This window comes from Chaetodon auriga, chromosome 9 (genome assembly GCF_051107435.1).
Source record: "Chaetodon auriga isolate fChaAug3 chromosome 9, fChaAug3.hap1, whole genome shotgun sequence".
NCBI lineage: Eukaryota > Metazoa > Chordata > Actinopteri > Chaetodontiformes > Chaetodontidae > Chaetodon > Chaetodon auriga.
Genome location: NC_135082.1, coordinates 800,882 through 815,457, shown reverse-complemented (window position 1 = coordinate 815,457; position 14,576 = coordinate 800,882). Strand labels below are relative to the sequence as shown.

General features: G+C 40.9%; 1 protein-coding gene across 3 annotated transcripts in view; it reads right to left on the bottom strand.

Moving 5' to 3' along the window:
* Nucleotides 1–14,206, bottom strand: part of fbxo38 (F-box protein 38) — a 36,659-nt gene extending 22,453 nt beyond the window's left edge. For 2 of the 3 annotated variants that reach the window (XM_076738881.1, XM_076738883.1), the window contains exons 1-4: nucleotides 14,044–14,180; nucleotides 4,715–4,937; nucleotides 2,657–2,790; nucleotides 775–873 (exon numbers count right to left, since the gene is read on the bottom strand). In XM_076738881.1, coding sequence (XP_076594996.1) covers nucleotides 775–873; nucleotides 2,657–2,790; nucleotides 4,715–4,848 — 367 coding nt within the window. In that variant the 5' untranslated portion in view covers nucleotides 4,849–4,937; nucleotides 14,044–14,180. Of the gene's footprint in view, nucleotides 1–774; nucleotides 874–2,656; nucleotides 2,791–4,714; nucleotides 4,938–14,043 lie in introns of all 3 variants that reach the window. The other variant, XM_076738882.1, reaches the window with a different exon arrangement.
* Nucleotides 14,207–14,576: the final 370 nt, after the last annotated feature.

The window sequence follows — 14,576 nt, the reverse complement described above, 5'->3', positions numbered from 1 at the left end:
CATGGTATATACGGTTTATTGCCTCATCATTCATCTTTTAAGATATGCTGTTTATTTTTTATTTCAGAATTTTCCTTCTCCTCGTTGTCCTCATTAAGCTGTGTGACTTTTTTCCTATGCAAAAACATTTGAGTGCAATGATTAAACCATTTTAAAATTCCTTGTCCTTGTGCACACATACTTGGCCAATAAAGTCAATTCTCATTCTGATTCCAATTTCGATTCTCATTACCATGGAATGTTCCAAACAGTTGTATTTTTGAGCATTCCACAACTTTCCCAGTCTTTCGTTGCCCCTGTCCCAAGTCTCTTGCAATGTTCTGCTGGCATATAATTCAGAGTAAGCATAATTTTACATAAATCAACAGAGTTGATGAGGCAAAACATTAAATACACTGCCTTTGCACTGTTGTCAAATGAATATTGTATATGACAAACAGGATTAGCAAATTATTGCATTCTATTATATTTAAATTGCATTAACTTTGTTGCTGTTAGGGTGGACTGACAAAGGGTACAAATATCTCAGCTTTGCACTAAAGGACCAAATAAAGAACACCTGTGACGTGAGCTGATATACATACACAGTACACTGGTTTGAAAACACTCACCAGTGCCTGTTTCTCTTATTGGCAGGGGTGCACAAAACTCGTACATAGATGCACGACAAAGATCAGAGACGCGTAACGTCACTTGTTTCAAAAAGCGCCTTTGTGCACCGTGCATGCGTGAGATTGTTTACAATGTGTCTGTGTCCAACAATGGAGAGTTTACCTTGGACTTCCTTGGATTGACTGAATTGGGTGCTGACTGAACTGCACAGGCCCTCATGGATGGACTTGTGAAGCTCTTCCATGATGTAGGCTTGGATGACTGGACGACAAAGTTGGTCGCCATGTGGATAGACAGAGCTGCTGTCAACGTTGGGATGTACAACAGCATTTTACCAAAACTAGTGCATCCGTGAGAACTGCACGAAATCAGCTGATTGCGAGGTTCCTTATTGTGAAACATTTAAATCGCTCTGTTGCCAAGCTACTGCAGTTTTATTTACACAACGTATGAACAAAAAATACCAACGTGCTGAGGAAGTTGTGTGAAGAGAGTGGAATCTCCTCTTTGAAAACAGGGAAGTTTGAAAGTATCAGATGGTCTGCATGGAGGTTTGAAAATATCAGGACTCATGTCTGCCATGCAAATACAACTGGTTACAAATGACAGCAGTGACCTGCAGCATATCTGTACAGAGCATTTTCAGGGTATTTTTGGTGTACATGCTTGACACTGGTTAACCTTTTGAAGACCACATCCAATAGATTTCAGAAGGAAAATTTGACAGATTAGTAATAGTAGTCGTGTACATATAGAATATAGATATATATATCAATTTATTTATCTCCCTTCATATGCTGTCCCTTAGTTTTCTTTCTTTCATATACACACACACACACTAAAATAATAATCCTGTTTGTTATTACCATTATTTTTGGCCTGTATTCACTGTTCTTCCTTATGTTGTTCTGTCAGTGTTTTGTCTTGTTGACCACTGGAGAATGTAATTATGAATCATGAACAAGTCATCCGATCTTTTTTTTGTTTTTTCTTTTACTTGGCCTCACAAAATACACTTACACCATTTTGACAATACAATGATGTGTACCACTCTTTAGAGGTATGAAGCCACCTTGCAACGTGACAGACTCCACTGTGAGAGAAGCAGGAAAATACATGGCAGCATCCTCTGTGTATGACTTAGTTCAAATACAAGCAATCCAGATTGTTCCTCCAACACCAACAAGGTGGTTAAATTGTCTCTTGCACTGCCTTGGAGCAGTGCAGCATGTGAGAGGGGATTCTCATATCTCAACATAATAAAAACCAAGTACAGATCTCATCTGTCTCATCTTCATCTCTTAAGCCTGATTCACATTCAAGGATGTCAAAGATGACCACAGAGACATTTGACCCAAAGCCAGTTGTTGACCTGTGAAAGAAGACCGGTAATTGTTGGCTCAACCTGAGACTGGGATGTGCATTTTCATCATGTACAATGCAGGAAGCTGAAGCGGAGGATGGTGACGGAGACACCACGGACAGTGAAGATGATTGCATTTATTAAGGCCACGCTGCGTATGGAGTGAGTGCCAAACACCATCTCCTTGTACTCACGTGAGTACCTGACTAAAAAAAAGCTATGTGCACCCCTGCTTATTCGATTACCACAACACTGTCACCGCCCTGCTGTACCACTGCAACACCCTCACTATCATCTACCTTTGCAGCTTGTCCAAGTTGCTGCTGCACACCTCGTATTCAACCTATCCAAGTTTTCCACCTACGTTACTGTTCAAACCCAACATTCTGGCAGGACAATTATGCTCTTCTACCTTCGGATGACAGGCCAGCCTGTCATCTCTTCTCAATCAAAGCTCCTGTCTGTTCTGGCCTGAAAGTGGTAGAATTAACTCTTCGCTAAAGTCAGGGTACCAGAGTCACTGCCATCTTTCACGACAGGCTGAAAACCACTTTTTCATCTTAACATCATCATATGATAGAACTTAGGTTTTCTTAAATCTTAGCAGTTGTACTGTTACACCCATCATGCTCTTAGTTTTATATTTAATAAGGGCGCAGTGGTTGTGTTGTGAGGTCTTACCTGAAGGCATATACTCCCACCAACGACCAGCACAAAGATCCACTACCTTGACCACTCGCAGATATAGAGTTACAGCTTCTCGAAGCTTTCTGGACAAACACTCCATACACATTATGTCCTTCATGGGAAGGTACCTACAAAACAGAACAATGTTTAAACTTTCAAACATTTGCACTTAAGGCTTATGTGTCACTCTAATTTCTGTGTAGTCATATGTATGCTAGAGTTGGGTTGGTCATATGGTGACATATCTATATATACACTACTCACAAAAAGTTATGGATATTTGGCTTTCAGGTGAAAATCATGGAAAACGTAAAAAGTTCATGCTACAGTGATATCACGAAAGTAAGGCATCTAAGTAGAAGCATGCAATGGATTTTCCTCCTCTCAAACAATTTATTAAAACAAAAGCCAACAACAGTGGTGGGCATACCACAACAAAAAATGTCAATGTCTCAATAACTGGTCATGTGCCCTTGAGCATCAATTACAGTTTCACAACAACGTCTTATGCTGTTCACAAGTCGACTATTTGTCTGCTGAGGCATGGCATCCAACTCTTCTTAAAGGGCAGCCCTCAGGTCATTGAGGTTCTGGGGTACAGAGTTACGAGCCTCTACACAGTGACTCAGCTGATCGCATAGGTTTTCTATGCAATTCAGGTCTGGAGAAAGTGCAGGCCACTCCATTTGAGGTACCCTAGGCTCCAGCAGCCAGTCCTAATGACGCGACCTTGATGAGCTGGAGCATTGTTGTCCATGAAGATGAAATTAGGCCTGTGCTGTTCATGCAGGGGCACATTGACTGGATTAATGATGTTATTCAGGTAGTATGGTCTTGTCACTGTACCATTCACAAAGTGGAGGGCAGTTTTGTATTGACTAGACACACCTGCCCACACTGTAACACCACAACCACCAGAGGCTTGTCTGGTGACAACAGTGGCTGATGCATAGCGCTCTCCTTGATGTTTCCAACATCGTTGGTGGACATCATTTCTGCTCAACGTGAATCGACTTTCATCAGAGAACAGGACCGAGGCCCACTGCTCCCTCATCCAGTGTAAATGCTCCCTGACCCATGCAAGACGGTGCCTGGTGGTGTGGTCAGGTACTCTTGCAGCTCGTCTAGCACGCAGACCAGGCTGATATTTCAAATGGTCTGACGTGGCACTTAAATGTGCCTGGAGTTGAGTGGCATTCATCACCCGGTTCCGCAGGGCACTGTTCCAATTGAAGCGGTCATCAGTGTGGGATGTGGCAAAAGAACATCCACTTCTATGCCTTTCTGTGACTCTTCCAGTCTCTCTGTATCTCTGTTTCAATCTGCTGATGACACTCGGTGACACTCTAAGCTCAGTGGCCACTTCCCTCGGAGAACATCCTGTTTGAAGCCTCTCAACGGCAAGGTACTGTTGATCAATTGTTAGGTGTCGTCTTGGTCTCATGATGTCAAAACGTGAACAGCATGATGGAGAGGACTATTAAAATACCAATTCTAATTGAACCAGGAAATTTATTGGTCGATTCATGGATCAAACACCTGTTGTGAATTTTGCTGTTCAGCTCCTTGTTAGAGAACAGCAAGTTGTGCAAGAAGTACTGAAACAGTGAACAGTTACACATGTGCATTCAAAAGTTTAGAGGTGAAATCAAGTTCACCTGTATAGGTTATAGTGCATTTTAGGTTCATCCTGAAATTTCACCCAGAAGCCGAATATCCACTTTTTGATGAGCTGTGTGTGTGTGTGTGTGTGTGTGTGTGTGTATATATAGATAAATACATACATACATACATGTACATGTACATATACACACACATATATATCAGGCTAATCAGACAAGTACTGTCATTCAAATAAGGGGAAAACTTACATACTGTACAGTGTTGGATTGTATTTTAACTGTGATATCACCTGCATGCTTATTTTCTGTGCATAGTCTCACCCATTATGCAGCCATCCTATGCATGGTAATGGTCATGCAAGACACACAATAACAAAAACACAGGCCTACAATATATTGTTAACAGCAGAGCAGTACAGCGGCAGTGTACCTGAAAATATGACAGAGGACTTCATGGGACAGCTCATTGATGTAGTCTTTGGGCTCACTGGGTCCCAGGACCAGTTCCTCTCCACCACTCCCCCCTTCAGGTTGGAGTTTAGAGGCCTTCCTCCTAGGACCCATCACTTCTGTGTCACTGCTCAGGCTTATACCGACAAACTTCCTCCTTCCTGCAGCCTGTAGACTCTATTTACCAAGCATGAACCTCAGTTCTGAATAACAAACATAACAAACGGGAACAAGTTAATGGAAGGCCAGAGGAGAAATAGGAAATGCTTCTCATTTGCCTGATTTCATGTCTTCCTCACTCTATCGGTCACCTGGAAATTGATATGGTCTGCAGTCACGTATGTCTCAATTCACTTATTTAGTTTCGGAGTTAGGAGGCTACCCGGACATGCTGTTTGATAGCAGAACAAATAACACAACCAACCCTGATGTAATGCCACAGTACTCTGAACTTTTAGATTTTATTAGTGTCTGATTTACCTTGAAAGCACTGGATTTGAGTTAACTGTAGATCTGATGAACAAATAACAGTAACAAACTTTCAGCATTCATCAGAAAGGCTTTCTATTTATAATGTGTGATTTTAAGTTATAATCATATGTAATTTCCTTGTCACCTGACTGAAAGGCAGCTTTTTTGGTTCTGAATAGATCCCTCACCTCTCCATTCATCCAGGCTTTCATGTTGGAGAATGATTGTCTTTGTAATCACCACATCATGCACACATTTGCTTATGTATGATACCACACATATGACATGTGTTCCTCAAGATTGATGTGGATGTCCTGGATGGTGGCATCTCTAAACATGTGTCAGTCCATGCATTCAAAGCAGTCCTGTTGAGCTGCTGTTGCCTGTTATCTGTCTTTGTCTGTCACTTTTTTATGATGGTTTGACCCTGTTAACCTGGGAGTAAGCAGGCAGGAGGGAAACATGGTCTGATTGTCCATCCACTTCTATTATGTTAGAGCACCAAGCATCATTGATGTAAACATAAGTCTACGTCTCATTGTCTTACCAGCGTCATGCATTCCAATGGCATGGAACACGCTCATCAAGTGGAAGAGCTTGATCAGGAACATTATGATGGAGCCAGATCTATGTAAAAATGTAGGCACAAGAGTGTCTTATTTCCCGTTGTTGAGTGAGCCTAAGTCTTATTTCATCCTTTTTTTTTTTTTCCTGTGACGAGACTTAGCCAGGAGTAGGGTGAGTTGAATGCATCTTGTTATTTCTTCAGCTCTTGGACAGAAGCTGGGCTCCAAATGCTTCTTTCAGGCTCCTTTGGCATGGCTAAAGCTTTTTTTTCCACAGGATTTTGTTGTTGTAATTTGAGCTTTTCTGGGTGGCAATGTGTCAAATGGCTTCTGGTGTTTGATGTGTTTCCTTGCTGACCATCGTCCAGCAGAATTTGCTGTTGCTACACATCAGGTTGATGGAGCACCCTCAATCTCTTTTTTATGATTGACAAGTTCATCTGTAATTTTCTTGGGTTTATTTTTAACAGTGCTTGACTTGCACAAAAAGGATGATGGAGTCTGTCTTCTTGACTACTGTGATTTAGCCCTCTGTTGTACAAACAAAACCAATACAATTTTTAACAAAGAGAGATGGTGAATAATCATGTAATGTCACGGTAGATAGCTGGAAGTATTAGCTGCCCTGTCCAGTGCCAAAGCACCACCTTCCAACCTCTCCTTCCAAGAAAGGAAGGTACTGACATCACTACAAAGAGACCGGAAAAGGATTGATAAAGGAAGATGCACAGCTAGTGCTGAACACTGCTGATGCCAAGGTGACCAGTCTACTCAGTGAGACAGCCACCTATGAGACACTGAAATGAGATCCCACCAGCAGCTATAAGAACGTAACCAACTGCTTACAACTACTGGAAAGAACAAAGCCATTTACTGACCACTATATTATCGTGTGTACCCTGGAGAGCCACTTCTTGCTTTTATGGACTCCCAAGACACACAGGGAAGGAGCCCCACTCAGACACATCAGCAGCAGCATCAATTCAGTTACCTACAACATTGCCAAACATCTAGCTAACATCTTAGCTCCTTTTGTCAACAACACTCCACACCACATCAAAATCTCCCAGGATGTTGCCAACAAAGTGGGAAATTTAAAACTGCACTCCGATGAAATCACTGTATCTTATGATGTCGCCTCACTCTTCACATGCATCCCCACCCTGAGAGCAGTGAAGACTGTCAGGAAATGACTGCTACAGGACAGCACTCTCTCCAATAGAACCAACCTCACCCCAGATTAGGGCTGAACAATTAATTGCATTTGTGATAATATCGCGATATGATGAAACGGGATTTCCTAACCACAACTTGCGCGATTACAAGTTGGTCACGAGACGCGAGCTACAGCGAGTGGAGCTCTCAGCCGCACCAATTTTTCAACCTGCCCTTTAGTCTGTTGCGCAATGGCCTCTGGCTCAACGTTAGAAACTGACACAAGCGAGACTCTAGAAGAGGAACAACACGTCAGTGGTGTGGAATCATTTTGGTTTCAAAAAAAGAAGATGTTGCGCAGCGGCAGGTGTTGTGTAGAACATGCTGTGCTACCGTTGCTACTTCACGGGGTAACACTACAAACTTGTTCCAGCACTTAAAAAAATACCACAAAACCATATATGACAGTTGTCTGGCCAAAACGCCGAGCACCAATGCGCCTGGCAAGCCAAGTACCTCAAGACAGGGATCACTGACCGAAATGTTTGAAAGTGACACCCCGTATGAGCGCACTTCAAAACGGCACGGGGAAATCACTCGGGCAATAACAGAGTTTATTGCAAAAGATATGGCGCCTCTCAGCACGGTGACCAAGCCTGGGTTCACAGCATTGATAAATACACTGGATAAACGGTACAGTATACCCTCCCGCACATACTTAAGTCAGACTGCCATACCGGAGCTGTACAAAAAGTGCAAAGATAAAGTCGCCGCGGAGCTTAAAACCATTGAGTTTTTTGCTACAACAACTGATCTGTGGTCAAGCCGCACAGCTGAGCCATACCAGAGTCTCACAGTACATTTCATTGATGAGGACTTCAACCTCAAAGCTCGCTGCCTACAAGCAAACTATTTCCCAGACGACCACACAGGGGATAATATTGCAGCCGGCCTGAGAGAGGGGCTTGCCAGCTGGGATCTCCGTGAGGAAAAACATGTCTGTATCACGACAGACAACACATCAAATATGGTGCTGGCTGCACAGCTGAATGAATGGATGAGGCTCCAGTGTTTTGGGCACAGATTACATCTTGCCATTGGTAAGTTATCATGTCGTGTGTGTGTGTGTGTGAGAGAACAAAACTGATCAATATGGCAGTGCCATACGCAATGTGAACTTTAGTTACTGTTCTGTTCTTTTGATAAGCGAGGTTGATCTATATTATAATATTCAATTTGTTGTCTAATTTAACAGTGAATTTCTCAGTTTTTTTATTTATAACTTTATTTACTTTGATTCTACAAAATATATTCAAAGTAGTAAAGGCAAATTCTATGTTGTAGTTGTGTGAAATGTAAGATACATATAATTTTATTATTTTTTCCATAAGACTGTAAACTTTGCACAGTGTTTAAAAAGTGCATGCTTTGTGTTTTTACACTACCTTTTTCTTACAGTGACTTTGTTTAAATTACTTAAATGCACTGTGGCAAAACCACAGATTTGTTGTTCTTATGTTTCTGTATTCTGTAATGAGCAGTTAAATAAAAATGTCATTTATTTCAAATCATACATCTTTTAATTTAATTCTAACAAATTGGCCCAGCCTATGGGAAAGAACATTTTATACAAAAAGTATCTAATATTGTGTTGGTAAGATTTAAATCAATCATTACGGGGGTTTTTGGGGGGGGGGCCATATTAAATGGCAAGCACAATATTGGGGGAAAAAAATCGCAATTAGATTATTTTCCCAAATCATTCAGCCCTACCCCAGATCACACATGTACACTGCTAGACCTCTGCCTGAGAACCACCTCTTTCCATTACAACCAGGGTTTCTACATACAGAGGCATGGCTAGGTCACCTGTCTCCCCTATAATGGCCAATGTCTATATGGAAGAAGCAGGGAGTAGAGCCCTGATCTCCCTAACAGGAACTCCCCCCAGCTACTGGTTTACATACGTGGATGACACCTGGGTCAACATTAGAACACAGAAAGTAGTAGTAGAATCTTTCTTTCACATCACAATGCAGTGGACAGCAACATCAAGTTCACTTGAGAGGATGTCAAAGGAAACAGTCTGGGTTTTCTGGATTGCACAGTGCACACTGAAGATGACAGGAGCCTCAACATTGAGGTATGCAGAAAACCCACACACACTGATCTATATATGCTCTTTGATTCTCACCATCCTCTGGAGCTAAAGCTTGTGATTATTAGAACCACTCGAAAAGTGCCCCTAAGGACAGAAAGGAGAAGGAACAGAAACGCATCAGGGAAGCACTCAGAAAGTCTGGCTGGGCCTTCATCAAAACCACAAAAAGACACAGAACAGAAAGAGAAGGACCATAACCAGAACAACATTGTCATCCCTTACATTGCAGGAGTTAGTGCTGGGTGGTATGACCAAAAATGTATATCACAGTATTTTTCAAAATTATAACCATATCACGGTATATGACGGTATTTTGTTTTCTTTCATCTCAAAGACAGATGTTTTAACACAAGTATGTCCAGGCACTCATTTGTGGGCATCTGGGCAGAGTACCGTTATCTCGTCCAAGCATACGAAGAAACTCCTCTGTTGAAAACACTTTTTCAGCCTTTTTTTCTGTTGCTATTGTTCTTATCTCTCATAAAAGGACAAAATGCAAATAAAACAGTAAAATAATACCTCAGGCTGCTCAGCAGTGTCCTCTGTGAGCGCTCTGTCCATTAATGTGTTAATGAGACGGACCGGTGAAACTAACTGCACAGTTACACCAGTCAATAGCTCAGCAACCAATGGGTCAATTTTGATGATCGACACCTCTGTCAACCAGTCAGAGTCACGAGATTTCAGGGGCAGCGCCCAAATTCTGTCTAACTGGAATATAACTTTTGACCACACATTTTTCCCGTGTTACCTGCTGATGTGGAGGGCGCTGATCTTAACAAATTCTTGACATTCCAAGACATACTTGTGGCTAAGGTGGTGCAGCAAATTGCTTGTGTTGCCACCTCCAGTGACAACTTTAGCCCGGCAACAATTGCTCTTTTTAAAAAAAAAACAAAAAACAAAAAAACAACAGACACGGCTCCTCTTTTTGGCACAAGTTCTTCTGTGTCATCATGTTCTACTAGTTCTGCAGCTTCGATTTCAGAACTTTCAATGTCTATCCCATCCATCTTCACCGTAACGTAACACCAGAGCACTACAGTTTACCCTCACCACACCCCAAACCATGTGTGTTTAGAGGCACAATATTGATGGCGGTATATTAAAAATTCATATCATAACAAAAACATACACTGGAATTCGGTGTGACCCGGTATACCGCCCAGGCCTAGCAGGAGTATCTGAAAAACTCAGGCAAAAGCTTGTTCACCCTAAGGACAAAACACCTAGACACAAGCAGAGTAATGTAGTGTATGCAGTACAATGCAGCAAGGAATGCACAGACTTGTACATTTAGGAAACAAATCAACCGCTTCACAAGCGCATGGCACAACACAGGATAGCCAACACCTCAGGTCAAGACTCATGCTATGATCAGCGAATGCTAAATGAAAAGTTTTGTTCTACAGGAGGAAAAAAAAACTGGAGGAAACATAGCTGAGGTTTTGAAATTTGCTGTTTTGGAGTGGGAGCTCGACATGAAGAATAGCAACAATCATCATGGTATTGCTGTCATTACAGACAATGCACAAAATATGGATGCAGCGGTGAGAGAGGCCGGACTGTCCCCACACATAAAGTGTTTTGCACACACATTAAACCTCGCTTCACAAGCAGATTTGAAGGGAGTCTGTTTCCGCTGTCTGCTTGGTCGAATGAGGCACGTGCAGCAGGTTGTTCTTTTTCTTCTTCTTCTTCTTTTTTCACCACAGTTCAACTACCACAGCTGAGCTGACCACCAGATGGAGACTGCTTAACCTGCTAGTACATAAACTGATCATGGATGAAACAGCACTTTCAATTATTTTATAACAGGACTGCTACTGACTACTATGTTGTTTTTGTTTTGAAACTGTACATGGTTCAATCATTCATTGCCACAGACAATTCATGGCAATTTCTGACACATTTAGGTGTGGCTGGCTACTTTTATTTTATTTTATGAAAGAACGAAAGAAGAAGCACTTTAAGTTAAAAACAAATTTTCTATGAATAAAAAAATGCTGTACACACTCATTTATTAATAAAGGGAATTTTTTAAAAAATGTTTCGATAAATAACCCTAACCCTAACCATGGACTTTATATCGAGGTATTAATTATGAGTCTGTGGTATTGTTACATCCCTAATAATTTCTACTGAAACATCTAGGTCACTAAGCATTTTCTACGCATTGCAAGACATTCCCATCATAACTTGTATTGTCAAATTATTATTTTGCAAACAGGATATCAAAAATTAAATAAATATTTTATCAACCAAAAAAAAAAACTTGGTATCGGCAGACATGTCTTGTTGTCATTCAGTTTCTGAGCAGTGAAATCCATGAAAAACTGGTCTGACTGATCAGAATGCAGACTCAAATGCATGTAAGGCTTGTCACACAGTTCAGGTGGAAACATGCATAGCTACCTATATGTTCCACATATATTTTAGGGTATTATTCAACTTTTCATGAACATGAAAACTTCAAAATATTCACCTTATTTTGAATTAGGCTTGTCATTTTCAGTTAATTTTGCTTTCGATAGTCCAACAGCAACTAACTGGTAACTAATGGGATTATTTTGCTCACAGTCTGTGTCCTGAAAGATTTCAATGTCACAGACAATTGGGAGAAATTCCAGTCATGTGTCTGTGTTTATGGACCCTAAGTTAATCAATTAATTGGGACAACAATTTTTGAAATTAGTCCAGCATTGAGTGAGCACTGTGGGTGTCAGCCATGAAGCGGGCTGCAATGTCATCCCACTGTGCCTTTGCACACTGTCAATGCATATCCACTGAAAGTGCTTGCTTTTGCCACTGACAGGACCAGATTGTTATTCCAAGTGCCTGACAGCATTATGGAAAGAATCCCTTCAGATATACTTTGTGTTACAGAGTGAGATCCTTTTTGTTTAACCAGAAACAGCCACCAGGCTCCATTCACACAGGCAGTAATTTCATTTTAATCAATGCAAAACATACTTCATTCAAACTCAACAGAAACAAAATAAAAATTAACAAACCATATTGGTTCACCTTTACATTGTTCCAACAGTTCCTGCCAAATCTGAATATGAACCCCCGTTAACGTCTGGCTGCCAGGACATTGCTGCACTTCAACACTCTCTTGTTTGATTTCTCCATGTGATCCACAGTAATGGAATTTAAGAACAAGTAATAATAAATTATCCTCCACTTAAGCAGTTTTACTTCAGCTTCAGTGTCCTCCACCACTCAACTGTGTTTACTCTGTCTATCTGCCACGTGGTTCATGGCAGGTAAATACATATCGTGATGATGTAATAGAGCTATCATCAAGGTAATCTCAGAGAGCCTGAATTAATACAAATTGGAGGTGTGGAGTTTGAAGATGTGGGTTTTTAATCAGGCAAGGAGGATCTATGGAAAAAAGTTATCGAGTTGCATTATGGGAATTGCAGAATCCAGTGTCTTTGGACACTATTACTATACTATTTATTATCAAGGGAATCTAGTAATTACTAATAATTACAGTGGGGTTGTGATCTTAATCCAAATCACATGATGCTCCCTGGTAATATTAGTTCAGTTTGAGTAGAGCTTCAGACACTAAAAGTCAGGATATATTAGGGGTGGGCAGTATATTCAGTCTTCAGCCATTTCATATGCACTAATCATTTTACTTCGGACTGCTTTGAGGGTCAGTATAAAGCAAGATTCACTTTCGTGAATTCAAAATTGTAGCTCAAGGATGGAACAATACTGATGTCAAATCTAGAACCTTGATACATTATGTTGTTTTATTATTTGTATTCCTGGTTAAGCTGTTCAATTTGGCATTGGATACTAGCAATGTTGGAGTATTTCATATTGAAAGAATATCAAGAGATACTGTCGGAATGTTAAACTTCATGTAAAGTTAATTAAATAACCTGAGTAGTAGCTTGGGTGTAGGTAACTGTTTTTTCATGTTACATTTTGCATAGTCTCACATAGCCAGATCTAATGAGTATATATACTGCAACAAAATAATTTCCCAAATTGGGTTCAATAAAGAAGCAGTCAGTCTACATACACACACACTATACATATATAACAGAGAGAGAGAGAGCGAGAGAGAGATCAGGCTCTGCTGCAAAGGTTTTGACAACTTATTGTTCATTCTGTTTGTTGTAAATCCAGCAACTTTATAGAAATGCAGTAATAACTGGACACAACATACTGGATACATTTGAAATAAGAATTCTGTCGATTCTATTGTATTATATTTAGAAATAGTTCTTGTACAGCTAAGCAATTTGGGACTTACATTACGGATGACAGAATTCAAGTAGTCTCGGGTCCGAAAGTCCCTCTTACCGCACCAGTATCGACAAACTTCTGACAATACCTCGTCAGTGAGTAAAGATGAATTACACTTGTGCTTCATAATTGCATCTGCCAGGCGTATCTGGCTAACGTTACAGCAGTTTTGGATGTAAACGAGACTTTTTGAAACATAACCGGGTGAACTCCTCAGTGAAAGTTGTGTTCCTTTTGGTAACACTGTTCACGTTACTTTCCAGACATTAGTTCGTTTCAAGAACAATGTGCGAACGTGAAGGATAACAGCTCACTCACTGATCGCAGGGTACATAGTAAACGCATGTCACTGTAGGTATGAAACTTTGCATAAAACTACAAGAACGTTATTCATTTGTGTTAACTAGGTGATAAACAGGTGACACGTACTTGCGTTTTTTACAGTTTGGGAACTAACGTTGAAACTGTGGACGCCCCATTGTTCCATAACCGTGAAACTCGTTTAACATTTTTACGCTGTAAAGATCAATCTGGTCCTTGACAAAGCTAGCTTACTAGTTAGCATAGCCGCAGCTAACATTGTACACAAAGAGAAAACCATACAATAAACAATACAGCAACCCCATCACACTGTCTAAATCCGTATCATCTGTAACAAGGCCTTTAGCAATGGGGCTAACTTACAGGTATTTTTCGATCAAATCCGCTGTGATGTTGGTCTTCAGCCACCGTAAGTATACAGTGTAATCGCTAAACACAGACTTTCGTTTCAACAGCTTCCTCCTGCTGCTGCTGCTGCTCCTGCTGCTGCTGCTACTATTACAATGGCTCCTTCTTCTTCTTTTTCGGGGTTTTACGGCAGCTGGCATCCATGTTGTTGCATTACTGCCACCCTCAGGTTTTATTCACCATCTTCACCCATTTTAAGGGGAGACGCTATAGCATCCACCTAAAGCCGTCTCTCCAGTTCAGTCCTTAGAAAACAAAATTTCCTCCCTTTCACAATGTCCCCACAGTCCAATATACTTTTAACGTTATCACCCATCCATTTCTCTGTAACTGTGTCATCGCGTCTTGTCTGTCATGTATAACGTTTCCTGAATGATATTCAATTCGATATTCCTTTATTAGTGCCGCAAGGGAAAATTCCAAACTATATGAGAATATGCTCAACTGTCTCAGCCTCATGACTTGCAACGGCCTATTGGATGTTTTCC